This window comes from Larimichthys crocea, chromosome XI, assembly GCF_000972845.2.
Source record: "Larimichthys crocea isolate SSNF chromosome XI, L_crocea_2.0, whole genome shotgun sequence".
NCBI classification, from domain to species: domain Eukaryota; kingdom Metazoa; phylum Chordata; class Actinopteri; family Sciaenidae; genus Larimichthys; species Larimichthys crocea.
The window spans coordinates 23,904,881-23,917,889 of NC_040021.1; the positions used below are offsets into that span (position 1 = coordinate 23,904,881).

At 38.4% G+C, this 13,009-nt stretch overlaps 1 protein-coding gene across 1 annotated transcript in view; it reads right to left on the reverse strand.

The window, feature by feature from the left end:
- The window catches only part of opn5 (opsin 5), a 32,711-nt gene extending 23,097 nt beyond the window's left edge, over nucleotides 1-9,614 (reverse strand). Inside the window, exons 1-2 of the mRNA XM_019276975.2 lie at nucleotides 9,458-9,614; nucleotides 1,441-1,587 (exon numbers count right to left, since the gene is read on the reverse strand). Coding sequence (XP_019132520.1) covers nucleotides 1,441-1,573 — 133 coding nt within the window. The 5' untranslated portion in view covers nucleotides 1,574-1,587; nucleotides 9,458-9,614. The remainder of the gene's footprint in view (nucleotides 1-1,440; nucleotides 1,588-9,457) is intronic.
- Between the last annotated feature and the right edge of the window lie 3,395 nt (nucleotides 9,615-13,009).

Consider the following 13,009-nt stretch of genomic DNA (forward strand, 5'->3'; position numbering starts at 1 on the left):
CAACCAAAGGTGGTCTCAACAACGCTTGACTTCTGCAGTGGGATTAGGTTTCCAGACATGGTCAGTAATTTGATTTGCTGTTGAACAGTTGACAGTCATCTGCATATTAAGACAATGTTCTTTTGAATTATACTAATACAAAGGGTATACTTTATTACAAGCAAATATAAGACAAGTGACACTGATATCTACATACTTTCCAAGACTGCATTTACTTTGTCTGATTGGTGAGTAATGTACTCTTATCTCTGTGAATGGTTGAGGCAACAATTTCTCTGTTTCCTCTTGAATTTGAAATTCTTGCCTATTCTCCCATCAGTTTAGCAGATATGAATAAGTGTCCTGGTGTTTGTTGCCTGCTGATTCTAAGCAGTAGGTATAGGTAACCTATATACCTATAGGTTCTGTTGTATGAACCCAGTTGTTTTATGAATAAAAAATGGATTTGAATCCATTTGATTTAAAACAGTTGAACTGCTACATCGGCCAGTGTTTTATCAGTTAACTGTACACTGGCCGCCGTTTAGCTGACTTTTAATGCATTGTTATATATTGGTAAAAGCTGTCAGATGATGGACAATTTAACCTAAATTAACATAACTCTAATTCAGATTTTGGTTAGAGTGGAGATGTAGTGTACATTTGGCTTGAAAATGTATTATCTTTGACTTTCATAAACGTATATTAACCCTCATCCTACTGACTGATACCTTCAGACACCATGGGCATATGTTTTCAACAATTTCAGCAAAAATAAGATGGAGTGTGGAAGTATAAATTTAGCCAATATAGCCAGTGTTAAGGATAAATACATGTGAGTGTAACAGATGCAAACTAAAACTAAAAAAGGTGTGAAGGCTATGAGGACAGGTTGATGCTGCCCAGCTCAGGAAAGCAGTTCCTTTGTGCCTTTGTCCCCTCTCACCTCTCAGGTGCAATAGTGGCTCCAATGACCCACCCAGGCTCCTGTAAGAACAGCAGAGCAGCACAAGAAGACAGCTGGGTGGGCCATCACATTAGGCTTCTTTCAAAATACATAAAATAATTATGTAAATATGTTGGCAGGATGATGAGAGTTAACAATTGATTGACATATGTTAATTTATGCTCACAAGCAGCATTTTTTGTTAATTGTCCATTTATAATATAATTTCTTATTAATTTGAGATTAATTGTCAAGTTTTGTCAACTACCCGTCTCTCATATTTGTCCCCTGTGTGGCCTTTTGCCTCCTTATCTATTTATATATTGCCTCCATCTGCTGCAGAACATGATTAAATTTCATCATGTGTACATCTGAAAACTTCAGCCAACTAACATGACAAATGAAACACTGAACTGACTCTTTATCATTGCAGGACAGTGGAAGTAAATGAGATTGTGGTAGCATGTATTTATGAAGAGCCAAAGACAAAGCATTCATCACAGTGACAGACTGACCTATGATACAGATGTAAAAAGCTGCAACGATATCCGCCTCTCTGGAGAGTTTTGAGGCAAAAGGGTCACCACGGAGGAGATAATGGGGGATGTATGAAGAGTGCGGCCACGTCTCGTTCTCCATCACTGTCATCAGCGGGGAATGTCCTGTGAAATGGAGAATAAGGATGAAATAATGAAGCTGCTTCCACAAATTAAAAACAGTTCACACACACCAGTATCCATACCCACAGGCTTAGAATAAGTCATGAACCCATATGCACATGAACACATTTCACAAACCGGTGCACTCTATTATGACTATAAAGCCAGCAATCAGAAACAGATGCTACAGGCATCAACAGGAGATTATCTTATGTCACTGTAGAAGAGACCCAACTGCACATTTTGCACGTTTCCCGACTGACATGATGGATGTGATTAAAGTGGTTTAGGTTTGTCTCAGTTGTGCAGGTTAAAGATAAGAGCAAGAGAAGCCATCATAGGTGTCTCTCACAGAACATATTTTGACCTCAGTAAGAAAAGTGCAGGTGCAAATAACCTAATAACATTAATGATGGCTGTATTCCTGCTTCAGATTCAGTAAATGGTACTATGTGGGCTTAATAGGACACAGGCAAAGTAACTGTTAGCCGCCTCTTCACTTTGTTGAGTAAAAAGAAATAAATTATTGTCTAATTTATAAAGTTTATTTATGTAATTAGGTCATTTGAACTTTATTTAACAAACCAAAACAAATCGCGGCAAAGCACTATAGCTCTGTCGAGAGTTTGTTTGCAATTCTCTGAAGGTTTGTCACTATAAGCAATGCTTTTTACACGTACAGTCATGTGATCTGCTGTTAATACAAAAAACAAAAATTGAAAGGTCCAGCGTGATTTAGGAGGCTAAACAAACATCGCTCTAGATACAGTAGAACCTAATGAGACATTTTATTTAAATGTATTATTTAGTGACATGGGTACATAATTGCACTTCTTAAGGTATAACTAGCATAGATACAAAATCTAAAGTACTGTTTAGTGTACTACCCCTAAGACAAGCTTTTGTCAAAGTGTATAGCAATAGAGAATAGTTCCTGCGGGAGAACACACCGTTATGTGTACTGTATACACATTTAAACACTCAGTGAGCAACAATTCCTTTTTTCATTGCATTCTAGTACCTCAGTACTCTGAACAATAACAGCAAAAATCTAATTCAATTGTGAATGCAGTACTATTTTATAGTCCTTGGTACAACAGCTCGGCTCAAAGCACCAACCTCCCAATCAAAAAGTCATCCCAAAGCAAAAGCAATTTCACTGCAGGAGCTGACAGGAGCCACAGGACCAGATAATAATGAAGAAATGCCAAGAGGACATATGGGCCATTTTATAAACGTGTAACATTATAAACAGGACCTATACCTATATATGATGTGTGGATATATGGATAGATGCTGCCTGAAGTCAATTGTCTGCAGGAGTTCCGAGTACAAAGAAGACTTTTATAGCACAAAGATTTCTGAAATACTGTGTCCAGTACAGTATGTCCAAGTTACAATCCATCACCTTTGTGTGCACAAAGCAACGTTGTATCTGGGCAGGGCTTTATTATTTTTATCTACATATGCAACTACAGGATGATTTATGGGCTATATGGTGAATGTCAGATTGGTTAAGGTTAAGATACAAGAGACAATATGCAATCTCTGGACTCTGGCATCACACGCACTAAACATTCTTTCATGATTCGACTTCTGCATCCTTTGTTATTGACACACTCCAGAAAGAATACACTTCGTCCTGTGTTAGCACTTAAATCATGTGCTGCAGAGTTGTACAAACTGAATTCCTAGAGAGACTGGTCTGTCTGAAGAGCGTATACGTTAGCATTCTTATACTGACCTCTGCTATCTGTGTAAGATCTATAGAGTTTACACTGGATAAGGTGTGACTTATCACAAGATAGCCTGTATGAAATCGGCAGATGTGGAGTGTGTTTTGGGCTCCACCAGCCTGTTAGCTGCTAAATGCTTCAGTTTGTCTATGAGCAAGTTGCTAACTTTGTCTGCCCTTGTGCTGGGGGGCAAAATTGAGATTGATGACTGTGGCATTTGTGAGCTGTAAAACCAAAAAAAAAAAAAAAAAAAAAATGTTGAAAGAAACCAAACTGCTCCTCAGAGCTGATGGAAACTGCTAAGTTGGGCTCATCTCTCAAGTTTTCGTTATTTGTATTTGTATTGTCATTCTTGATAGAATTAGGGGTTATTGATAAAGTGTAAAGTAGCAGCTGTGAAATCCTGTGTCCAGAACTAAACAGAGAAATCACAAGACCAACATGCGTCACTCTTTCAGTTCATTTAATTTAACCACAGATAAACAACCATTCATTCACTGATTTGGAGTCAGAGGTCAGAGGTCTTTCTATGTGTTTCAAACTCCCTTCTGTCATGTGGGTTAAGAGTTATTTTATGGTCTAGAAAGACAGTACAGGGCCCTGACGAATGGAGTGATACTGTAAGAACTGTGCCTGACTGAACAACTCCAAGAACAAAGGGGTGATTGTGGATTTTTGCAAGACTATGCCTCCTTTAGCTTTAGCATCTAGATAATATGCTGGACTGGTCCCAGAAAGCAGATGCCCTCTACTGAGAATGGCAGAGCCAACTCTTTTTCTCTACGGAGATTTAGGTTCTTTGAGAGTTCAGGTTCTAGATTCTTAGAGACCCGTGTGTTAAACTCCTGAAGTTTGCAGACGACACAACGGTCATCGGCCTCATCCAGGACGGTGACAAGTCTGCATACAGACGGGATCCATAACCAACAAAACTGTGACTGGTGTTGACACCTTTCACAATCTCCCAGGACCTGAAGTGGGAGTCCAACACCATCATCCCACCTGAAGTGGGAGTCCAACACCATCATCCAACACCATCATCCAACACCATCATCAAAACAAGTGGTGACAAGTGTCCTTTTCTACTATACGATCTGTTGGAGAGGCAGCTTGACAGACAAGGTCACCAAGCAACTTGAAAACCTTGTGAAAAAGGCTGGGAGGATGTTGGATGCACAGAGGACTCTGGTGGAAAGAGGCACATGAAGCAAGGTGCAGGTCATCCTGGACAATGTCGGCAATCCCTCCACGACATCCCAGCAGGCAGGAAAGCTAGTTGCAGAAGATGACCCACCTCTTTTGAGCTTTTCAGCTCAATATGCTTTAAAAACCTACGTCACAGATTCCATAGTAGTAATATGAATCTTGTACAAGACAGAAATGGATATGAATCCTCATTGTGGTCATAAATGAGTAAATCATACATCACTCTGGGGTATTGTTTGTGAAATCTATTTTTCAATCATGCTGCTCAGAGTGAGAGGCAACACTTGATTAGTCTCCTGTATGCAAACAGGTGGTTATTATGTGATGCTGTATCATCAAATCATCCCTTTGCCACCAGGGACATGGCTGCTTGTTGGTCATTAGTCTGGGGTTAGAGCTGTGAACGATGTCTGACATTCAGATTTTCTTTTTTTCTCTGTGTTACTGCTGTTACAGAACAATACCTAGAAAAAAAGACTATGCTAAGCATATGCAACTAAATTAAACATAAATGTTAAAGAGTGTTTTGTACACTTCCTTGCGTGGAAGAGAATCTATGGCAGGGATGGGCAACTTAAATGATGGTGGGGGCCACCATTTTTCGTTGACATTACCAGAGGACCACATAGAACCACACAGAGAATTTATTTTAGCCTAGGCTACTTTCTTGTTCAGACATTTGTAGTCCTGGATAAAAAATGTTCAAAATGTAGAGCACAAATGACTCATTCTTGACTGATATGCGCATATTTGAATAACGTCGGGCTGCAAATGGGTTCGGGCTCTACAAAGCTGTCAATCAAAACGGGCCGGGCCAGGCTCGGGTCGACGAGGCCTGACTTCTAAGGCCCGTTTCATGCTCTAATCTGGACATCTCTCCCTCACTGCTCGAGAAGAAGCACGCACAAGGCGGCATCTGCATTGGAGGTGCTATCTACAGTAGTGGCCAACTGTGTAATTACAACTGATTAAGTGCTGCTGACACATTTTTATCATTTTCAAAAATTTATCTGAGGACCACTTCTATTTTTTTCTATTATATTAAAAATAAACTTTATTTAACTTTAGAAATGCATTTAATTTAATTTAAAACATTTATTTGCTTCTATGTGCTGTTATTACACCCACTGCGTCTGTCATGAAACAGGCAACCTGCCCTAGCAACCTGCCGTAAAATGTATACAGCAGCGCAGATCTGCCGCTGATGTGCATTCACATTCATATTTGATATTTGAGCCGACTTTGTTTGGTTTGGTTTTTTTTTTCATTTAATGAAACATATTTGTTCACGTTGTCCGTTACAAGAGGGACACAGGACACTTTTATTTCCACAGGTTACAGCGCACGCACGTGCCAATTAGTGTTCCGACCTGTGCGTCAAGTAAAGAGGCGGCGAGGATGTTCTGGCTGCTGTCACGTTACTTATCAGCTACTTTTCAATAAATGTTGTGAAATCTGTGGAATTGTTGTATTTGACAGGAAACATGAGGTTTCAAATAAATATATATATATTTAAAAATAAATCAACGTCATCTAGCGGGCCAGATATAATTGATGGCGGGCCAGTTTTGGCCCGCGGGCCGCTAATTGCCAACCCCTGGTCTATGGAATGGCATGAGACCCAATATGGCTCCTTGTGGAACACCTTTATCAGAAAAAAGCCAAAATAAAAGCTGCTAGATGTTTTTCACTGTCCACTTGCTAGTTGCTAACTTCTATCTATCTGTGTATCTGTTGATTAGTATTGGGCAGGTAGCATGCCCTCCATCTCCCGCCTTTTTGCAGAAAAACAGGTGTCTGCTGCTGATGAGAACAGTGACATTAATTCGATTTTCCAGAACAGACTTTAAACACAGCTGAGAAGAACTGTGAGAGGCAGGTGGCAATTATCTGTGGATCCCTCTCTACACGTCTCTCCTTTCACATTAAGTTTTGTAATATGCTTTATTATAAATACAAAATATTATTAAATGCAGCATCGATGACAACCTGCATGCAAACAGATGCTTTTTTGATTTGATGGACTTTTCCTCCAAGCAGACAAGCAGATAATTACAGTTTAAGAAATGTACTTCAGTAATCCATCACAATGAACAGTATGTCTTCTTTAATTTCTGTCAAAACTGTGTTATTATTGTAGGAGGGAGAGCACAGACTCAATTTTAGTGCCTGTAGAAAAATGAACCATCTCTCTGTCTCTCTTTCTTCCTAACCGATCATTCCAAAGGCAAAGTGTGAAGCCTGGGAACTGTTATGGTAGGGAAGAATTTAATTCCCCAGCTATCATTAAAAAAAATTTAAAAAATGCATATCTGCTGACAGGCACACAATGATACATTTCAACTTCTCAAATGTGAATTGACTGCTTTCTTGTCCATTATGACAGAAGTCTTTAAGTATGAATAAAAGGTGCATTATCTCACAAGAGGCTTCCATTTGCTTCAGAAGGAGTGACCTAGTGTTATTAGACAGAGAGCAAACTCTATTCTAATGCACAAAAAAGGAACATAATGATGGCCGTAATGATCATTCATATCAAAGAAGCTGGTTTTGTCAGAAGTCGGAATCTCTTTCAAAAAGAGAAAAGCTCCTCTAGTGCGGATTTAATTAGTCTGTTTAGGAGGACCGGTCAATACTTTGTGCGTGGAAATGACAGACTCAACCAGGTCCAATCGACAAAAAAAACAGCTCAGAGCAGAACAAAGACAGACATTGCCTACAGCACTGCATCAGACATCTGAGGAGGAATATATAGATATAGACAGAATGGCCACGATGTAAAGAGAATAATACAGAATAACTGATGAAAGAAAAGTGATGGATAAAAGCATCTTTAAAATTCAGTTCATGCAGTGCAGTAGAATTGTGAATGTTAAGTGCAGTATAGGTACGGTATAAAAACAAAGCAATATAAAAACAGTGATAAGATGATCATGAAGCAGAGAGGTGATGCTGAAGTGCATTTTTGCAGGTGAGATTTACAACAACAAAAGAGACACATAACACATCAGCTGGAGGTTCACAAAGTGAGAAAACAACATGGAATTGAGTTCAGATAAGTGATTTAGTGAAACAGAAAGTGCAGTGATTACAGTCCTGGCAAACATCTTCATCTTATGTCATACCTCTCTGTCTCACTGTCTTCAATAAATAATTGAATTATTTAGCCACAATCCCAATCAAGATCTAGTGAAAGCAAAAGTTTAATTTCAATTCAATTACATTTTATTTACAGAGAGCCAAAGTTCTCCCGTTACACTTTCCATGTACAGCATGTCTAGACTGTAGTCTCAACAACAATGAGCAAGCACTTGGTGAAGGTGGCAGGAAAAAAATTCTGGTGATTGTTTTGCGGTGATGAAGGTGATGTCATTTTATCAGTAAATCCTATGAAACAAACAAAAACAACAAGTAAGTGATTCTCTCCAAAGCTGCAGATTGTGCCCAGAAAATGCGCTGTTGCTTCCTGATTGAGGCACTGGTTGAAAGCGACCAGCTGCTTTATGAACGTACCGAGCCTTTTTATAAAAATGTACATTTGTGAGCTGTGTTTGGAAGATTTACGTCTTTGGCGGGAACCATGGGGAAGGTAAGGACGTCAGAAAGTATAAATAACTGAAATATAGAATATTACCAGCCTTACCCTCCAAGTCTGTATCCATGACCCCATTTTATCTTTAATCATTTTGTCTTTAGAGTCATACTTACACTCAAACTCTAGATAACACCTGCTAATGGAGTCCCCAGTGAGGTTTAATCACTTTGTAAAAAACTAAATGTATAAGCATTCTGTTATCTATCTGAGGTATTGAACCTGTGATGAAACAATTGAAGCAGCTCATTAAACATGTTTGCACACTACTGACTGCAGTGCTGGTTTAATCAGACTTTTATACCTGTTCTGTTAACAATACTAACAAAGGACGTCGTAAGCTTTGAGGACACAGAAGACATGTCAACACCATGTTTGTGTGGGAATATGCAACCTGGGGACATTCACTTTCTTCTAATGCTGTTTTCAATACACACTTGACATATGTAATATTTAAATACAGTAATAGAGAGCTTTGGACAAACTTAACTTTTCTTGCCCGGTCCAATTTTGCACAAATTCACGTGGCTCTGGTTCAGACTGTTATTGCCAAAGTAAGTAAACTATAATCCTGAGCTGTCTAACTTCATCACATCAATAAAGAATGACTTCATCCTCACAGCATATCATCATTCTTACCTTACCAGTGCATATAGCCTGCTTTAAAATATATGTTCATATGTTGTTTTTTTTATTCAGACTTTGAAGAAATATTAATTTGCACTATGGAAATAAGACCAAAAGCAATTACATCCTAAATCAAACCACTCAAAAAAAGAAAGTCAATGTAAGGGATGGAACTTAATATTTATTCAGTTCATAATTTAAGCATCTCAGTTATGATAAAGAAATCAACAATGCCCCCTGAATTCTATAATTGTTGTTCCCCTAAAGGGTCTAACGGAGATTTATATATATTTGTTAATACATTTAACACAGACAACTGCAAATATTTCTCCCCTATTTGCTGTAACAGTGTTTTTGGATAATTTCTATTAAAAATATTAAATGTGCAAGTTTGTGGCAAAGAGAAGGGAAACTACCTCAGTGCTTTTCTACATGTCTTGTTTTAAAAAGAGCAGGAGAAAAATATACGTGGTTCAATTTCTTTTTTTTTTTATCCTAATAGTAAAAGTAAAAAAAGACAAAACAACAAAAGACTTCATAAAATAAAATAAATATGATATGATATATGTATGTTTTCTTTCAGGACACGCATGACGCCAGAAATCTGCGCATCTTGCAAATATAACGACGCGTAATAACATTTAAACTGGTTTAACTGGGAGTTTCTCAGTCATATGAGAGATTAACCATGTGACACATCTTCATCACTCACCTTTTGATCATCAGTCATCCGGAGCAGAGTTTAATTCCCACAAATAAAAAGTGCTCCAGAAGAAGATGGAGATGAACCTCTTGCGCTTCAGCACTCCTCCTCTCCTCCACCATCAGGTCTGTCAGGCTGCCTCCACTACTCATTCTCTTATATGTGGTCAAGAGACACCACGCGGCAAAAACTCACAACAACAAATCACAACTTCCGGCCACATCTTTCAAAATAAAAGCCTGCCAATCTTGTTGATTTTTATGTTAACTCACCTCATTTATCTGAATGCGGTCTAACAGACCTCAGAGAATGAAGGTCACTGCAGATAAGACCATGTTTGTGACAGTAAGCAGGTCTGTGTGCGCTGTGAGTGGTTTATTGATCAGCACTGGAGCAGATACGATGTTCTTGCATGTCGATGTCACTTTGTTTTCAGGCACCGTTTAGGATTTAGTTTTTCAGGTGACGGTGTTTTGCTTTTCTGTTCCGTTTCACTGTAAACTGAGCATCTTTGGGGGTTTGCTGGGACAAAATGAGCCATGAGAGATGTCACATTGGACTCTGGGCTTGAGACAGGCATTCCTCACTATCTTTTGACCTTTTATAGACTAAATGATTCACTGATTAATCGTAAAAATAATCAACAGATTAGTTGATCATGAAAATGATTGATACTTGCGTAAAGAAACATAAAGAATCTCATAATTGTATTAACTGTTTTCTATTGCTGTAACATCGGGACTGTAAAGAGATCATCTCAAGCTGGGTCCTAACCCTTTAGGTTAGGGTTAGCTGTTATAATTGAATTACAATAAACCAGTTAATACAGGTTAAAGTGGGATTTTTCAGTCATTGAAGGTCCTGCCAGGGTCGATTTAAGGTGAAGAAGGTCATATTACAGAGGCAAGTACTTAGACTGTTTACCTAAAGTACCACAGTGAAGAAATATTCACATACTGAAGTAAAAAGTCTACTCATGATGCAGAACACACCGATCAACCTGCCTTGAGACCATTTGGATGCTTAGAGATGATCGAACTCATTACAGCAGAGGTCATATAGATTGTACATTATTTTGAAAAAGAAACTTTCCCATTTCCTGTCAAGTCTGTGTCTCTGTATGTGTGACTTGACCCCCTGCTGTCTGTTGAGCACAGCACAGACTGTGAATCCCAGTTTGAGAAATACAAAAATATTCTGAGAGCCAGTTAAAGATAAGTCAGGAAATACTTCTCACTCAACACGCTGGCCTGATAATAGCAGTCTAATAATGTTGATGTAGAGTTAAAACAAGAATGAACTCTGACCTCTAACCAGACAGCAATCTTTTTCTTTGTTTTGCTCATTATATAAAGACACATTTCCTGTTCATCAGCACCACCCTACTGTGTTGATATAGGAACTCATTACTCATTAATATGATGTCCATGTTCATGCACTGTAGTTGACCTCGTCAGCCGAGATGCTCAATAGAATATTGTTATGTATTTAAATTATAGTGTTTACTTTAATGCATTTAGATGTGAGCCAGTAGATGTTACATTCTCTTTCCCTACAGCAGACCCACAGCTCATATCATATTATTCTAGCAGCCTTCTATAGTCAGAGTCTAAGCTTAGTGCACCAACATCCTGTGTGCAGCCTCAGTAGCTTCAGTCCCACCCAGGAAAATATTTACCCACTGTTACTTTTTGCTCAAATGTTCTAAAGTAGTATTTGATTATTTTGACAGACAAATTCAGATTATAATAACATTATATCATCAAGTCTGATTTTAATGTCTTGATCCTGTTAAATCAAGCCAAAAGGTGCTGAAAGCATATTTTCTCTACTTGCTGCTCAGCCTAGCTCTATTACAAGTGCCTCAAACCAACACACACATCAAATATTGTATATATGAGAAATGTTTAAAATATATATAAAACAAGATAGTTAAACAAAGAGCCAGTTTATAGATGCTTTGAGGGAATTCACTTTAATTTACTTTAATTTAATTTACTTAAAGTATGACAGGATTTTTGATTAATGAACGTAAGGCTGTGTCTTAACTTGGATATTTCCGTTCTGCACTACTACGTAGTACACTGTGTACACTATGTACATTCAGCAGGGTAATGTTGCCTCAATTCAAGTACAGCCATTGTGTCCTTAACATAAATGACGATAACAACATTATCATCCGCATGGTGCATTAAATCCATTTGACTGTCCAATGTTTCCAGCATTTCACGCTCAAGTGTCTGACTGTTATGGGTGCACCATCTAGGTACTTACGGTACACTGCATTTACCATATTTGCATTTTGCTATGATAGATCTTTTTTTTTACCATAGTGATTCTGACATGAAATTGCAGGGTCCATGCAGGTGTTTCCAATGATACTAGTTAGGTTCCATTCCATTTATTGCAGGGTCGACTTTCCAGTTAGCCAACATGTACCACAGCAGCACCATGACTGTTTGACCTGAATGGAACAGAACCAAGACTTGGTAAGGCCTAAATGAATCATAAGCTTACCTTGTGCAAAATAGTTTTCACAGTATAGTTTCTCATTTTCAATCCTGGCCAAAAACTGATTCTATTGGCCAGTTTATATCAGTGCTGCTTTTCTCTGAATCAAATGTCATAATGTGCAAAACACTGAACGTTATGTCCGTGGTAAAAACAAATGTACATTTTGGTAAAACTTAAACATTTCTTGGAACTGAATAATCACAACTGTGGCCAAATAAGTGTCTGTAGTTTAAAGGTTTAGCTGACTAAGACCCAAACGCAGACTGATCTGATGCAGATCAATGATGTATTAAGCGATAGTGGATGTGCAAAAGCTTGTGGACTGCAAAACAGGCTCAGTGAAAAAAAAGGGAAAGGCATATCAAACAAGCAAGCTAATCTGTAACGGCGCTGGGGAAATCTAAAGTCCATGAAACAAACAAGGACCAAGAAAACAAAGTAGAAGTGGAAATTAGAAAAACGACTGAACGTTTGAACTTTGGATGAAGATGAGCCAACACTGAAACTAAAGAACACAGAGACTAAATACACAAGCAAAGACTGTGAAATTATTTAGGCTGGAACAGACAATGGAAACTAGCGGGAAACACAACAACAGTAGGAACCAAAGTTACAGACGGGGAGAATTCACATCTGAGTCACACCTGCACTTTACACAGTGGAGCATTAGTATTATTAATTACACTTGTGCTTTTCCTGCCAATCTGCTGTGAAAAAGGCCTGAAGGGCTGAATGTGTATTACCTAACTGTGCCAGATGGTTTGTTACATAAAGTCACCTGAGATGTCATGGTCAAAAAATCTTTGGCAGGTGATTGGATTCCTCATCACAGGTGAACTTCAGCCAATCAAGTCAATGTACCATCTAATGGGGTGTCGTTTAGATCAGTTGGTAGAGCATCCACCCAATCTCTCTGTCCCCACATTTCCTGTCATTGTTCAGTTGTCTCTATCAAATAAACTTCAAAAAGGCAAAAAAATAAAAAAATAAATGTACCATATAAGAGTAACCCTAACTCTTAGCAAAGACAAATGGAAGAAGAACAAA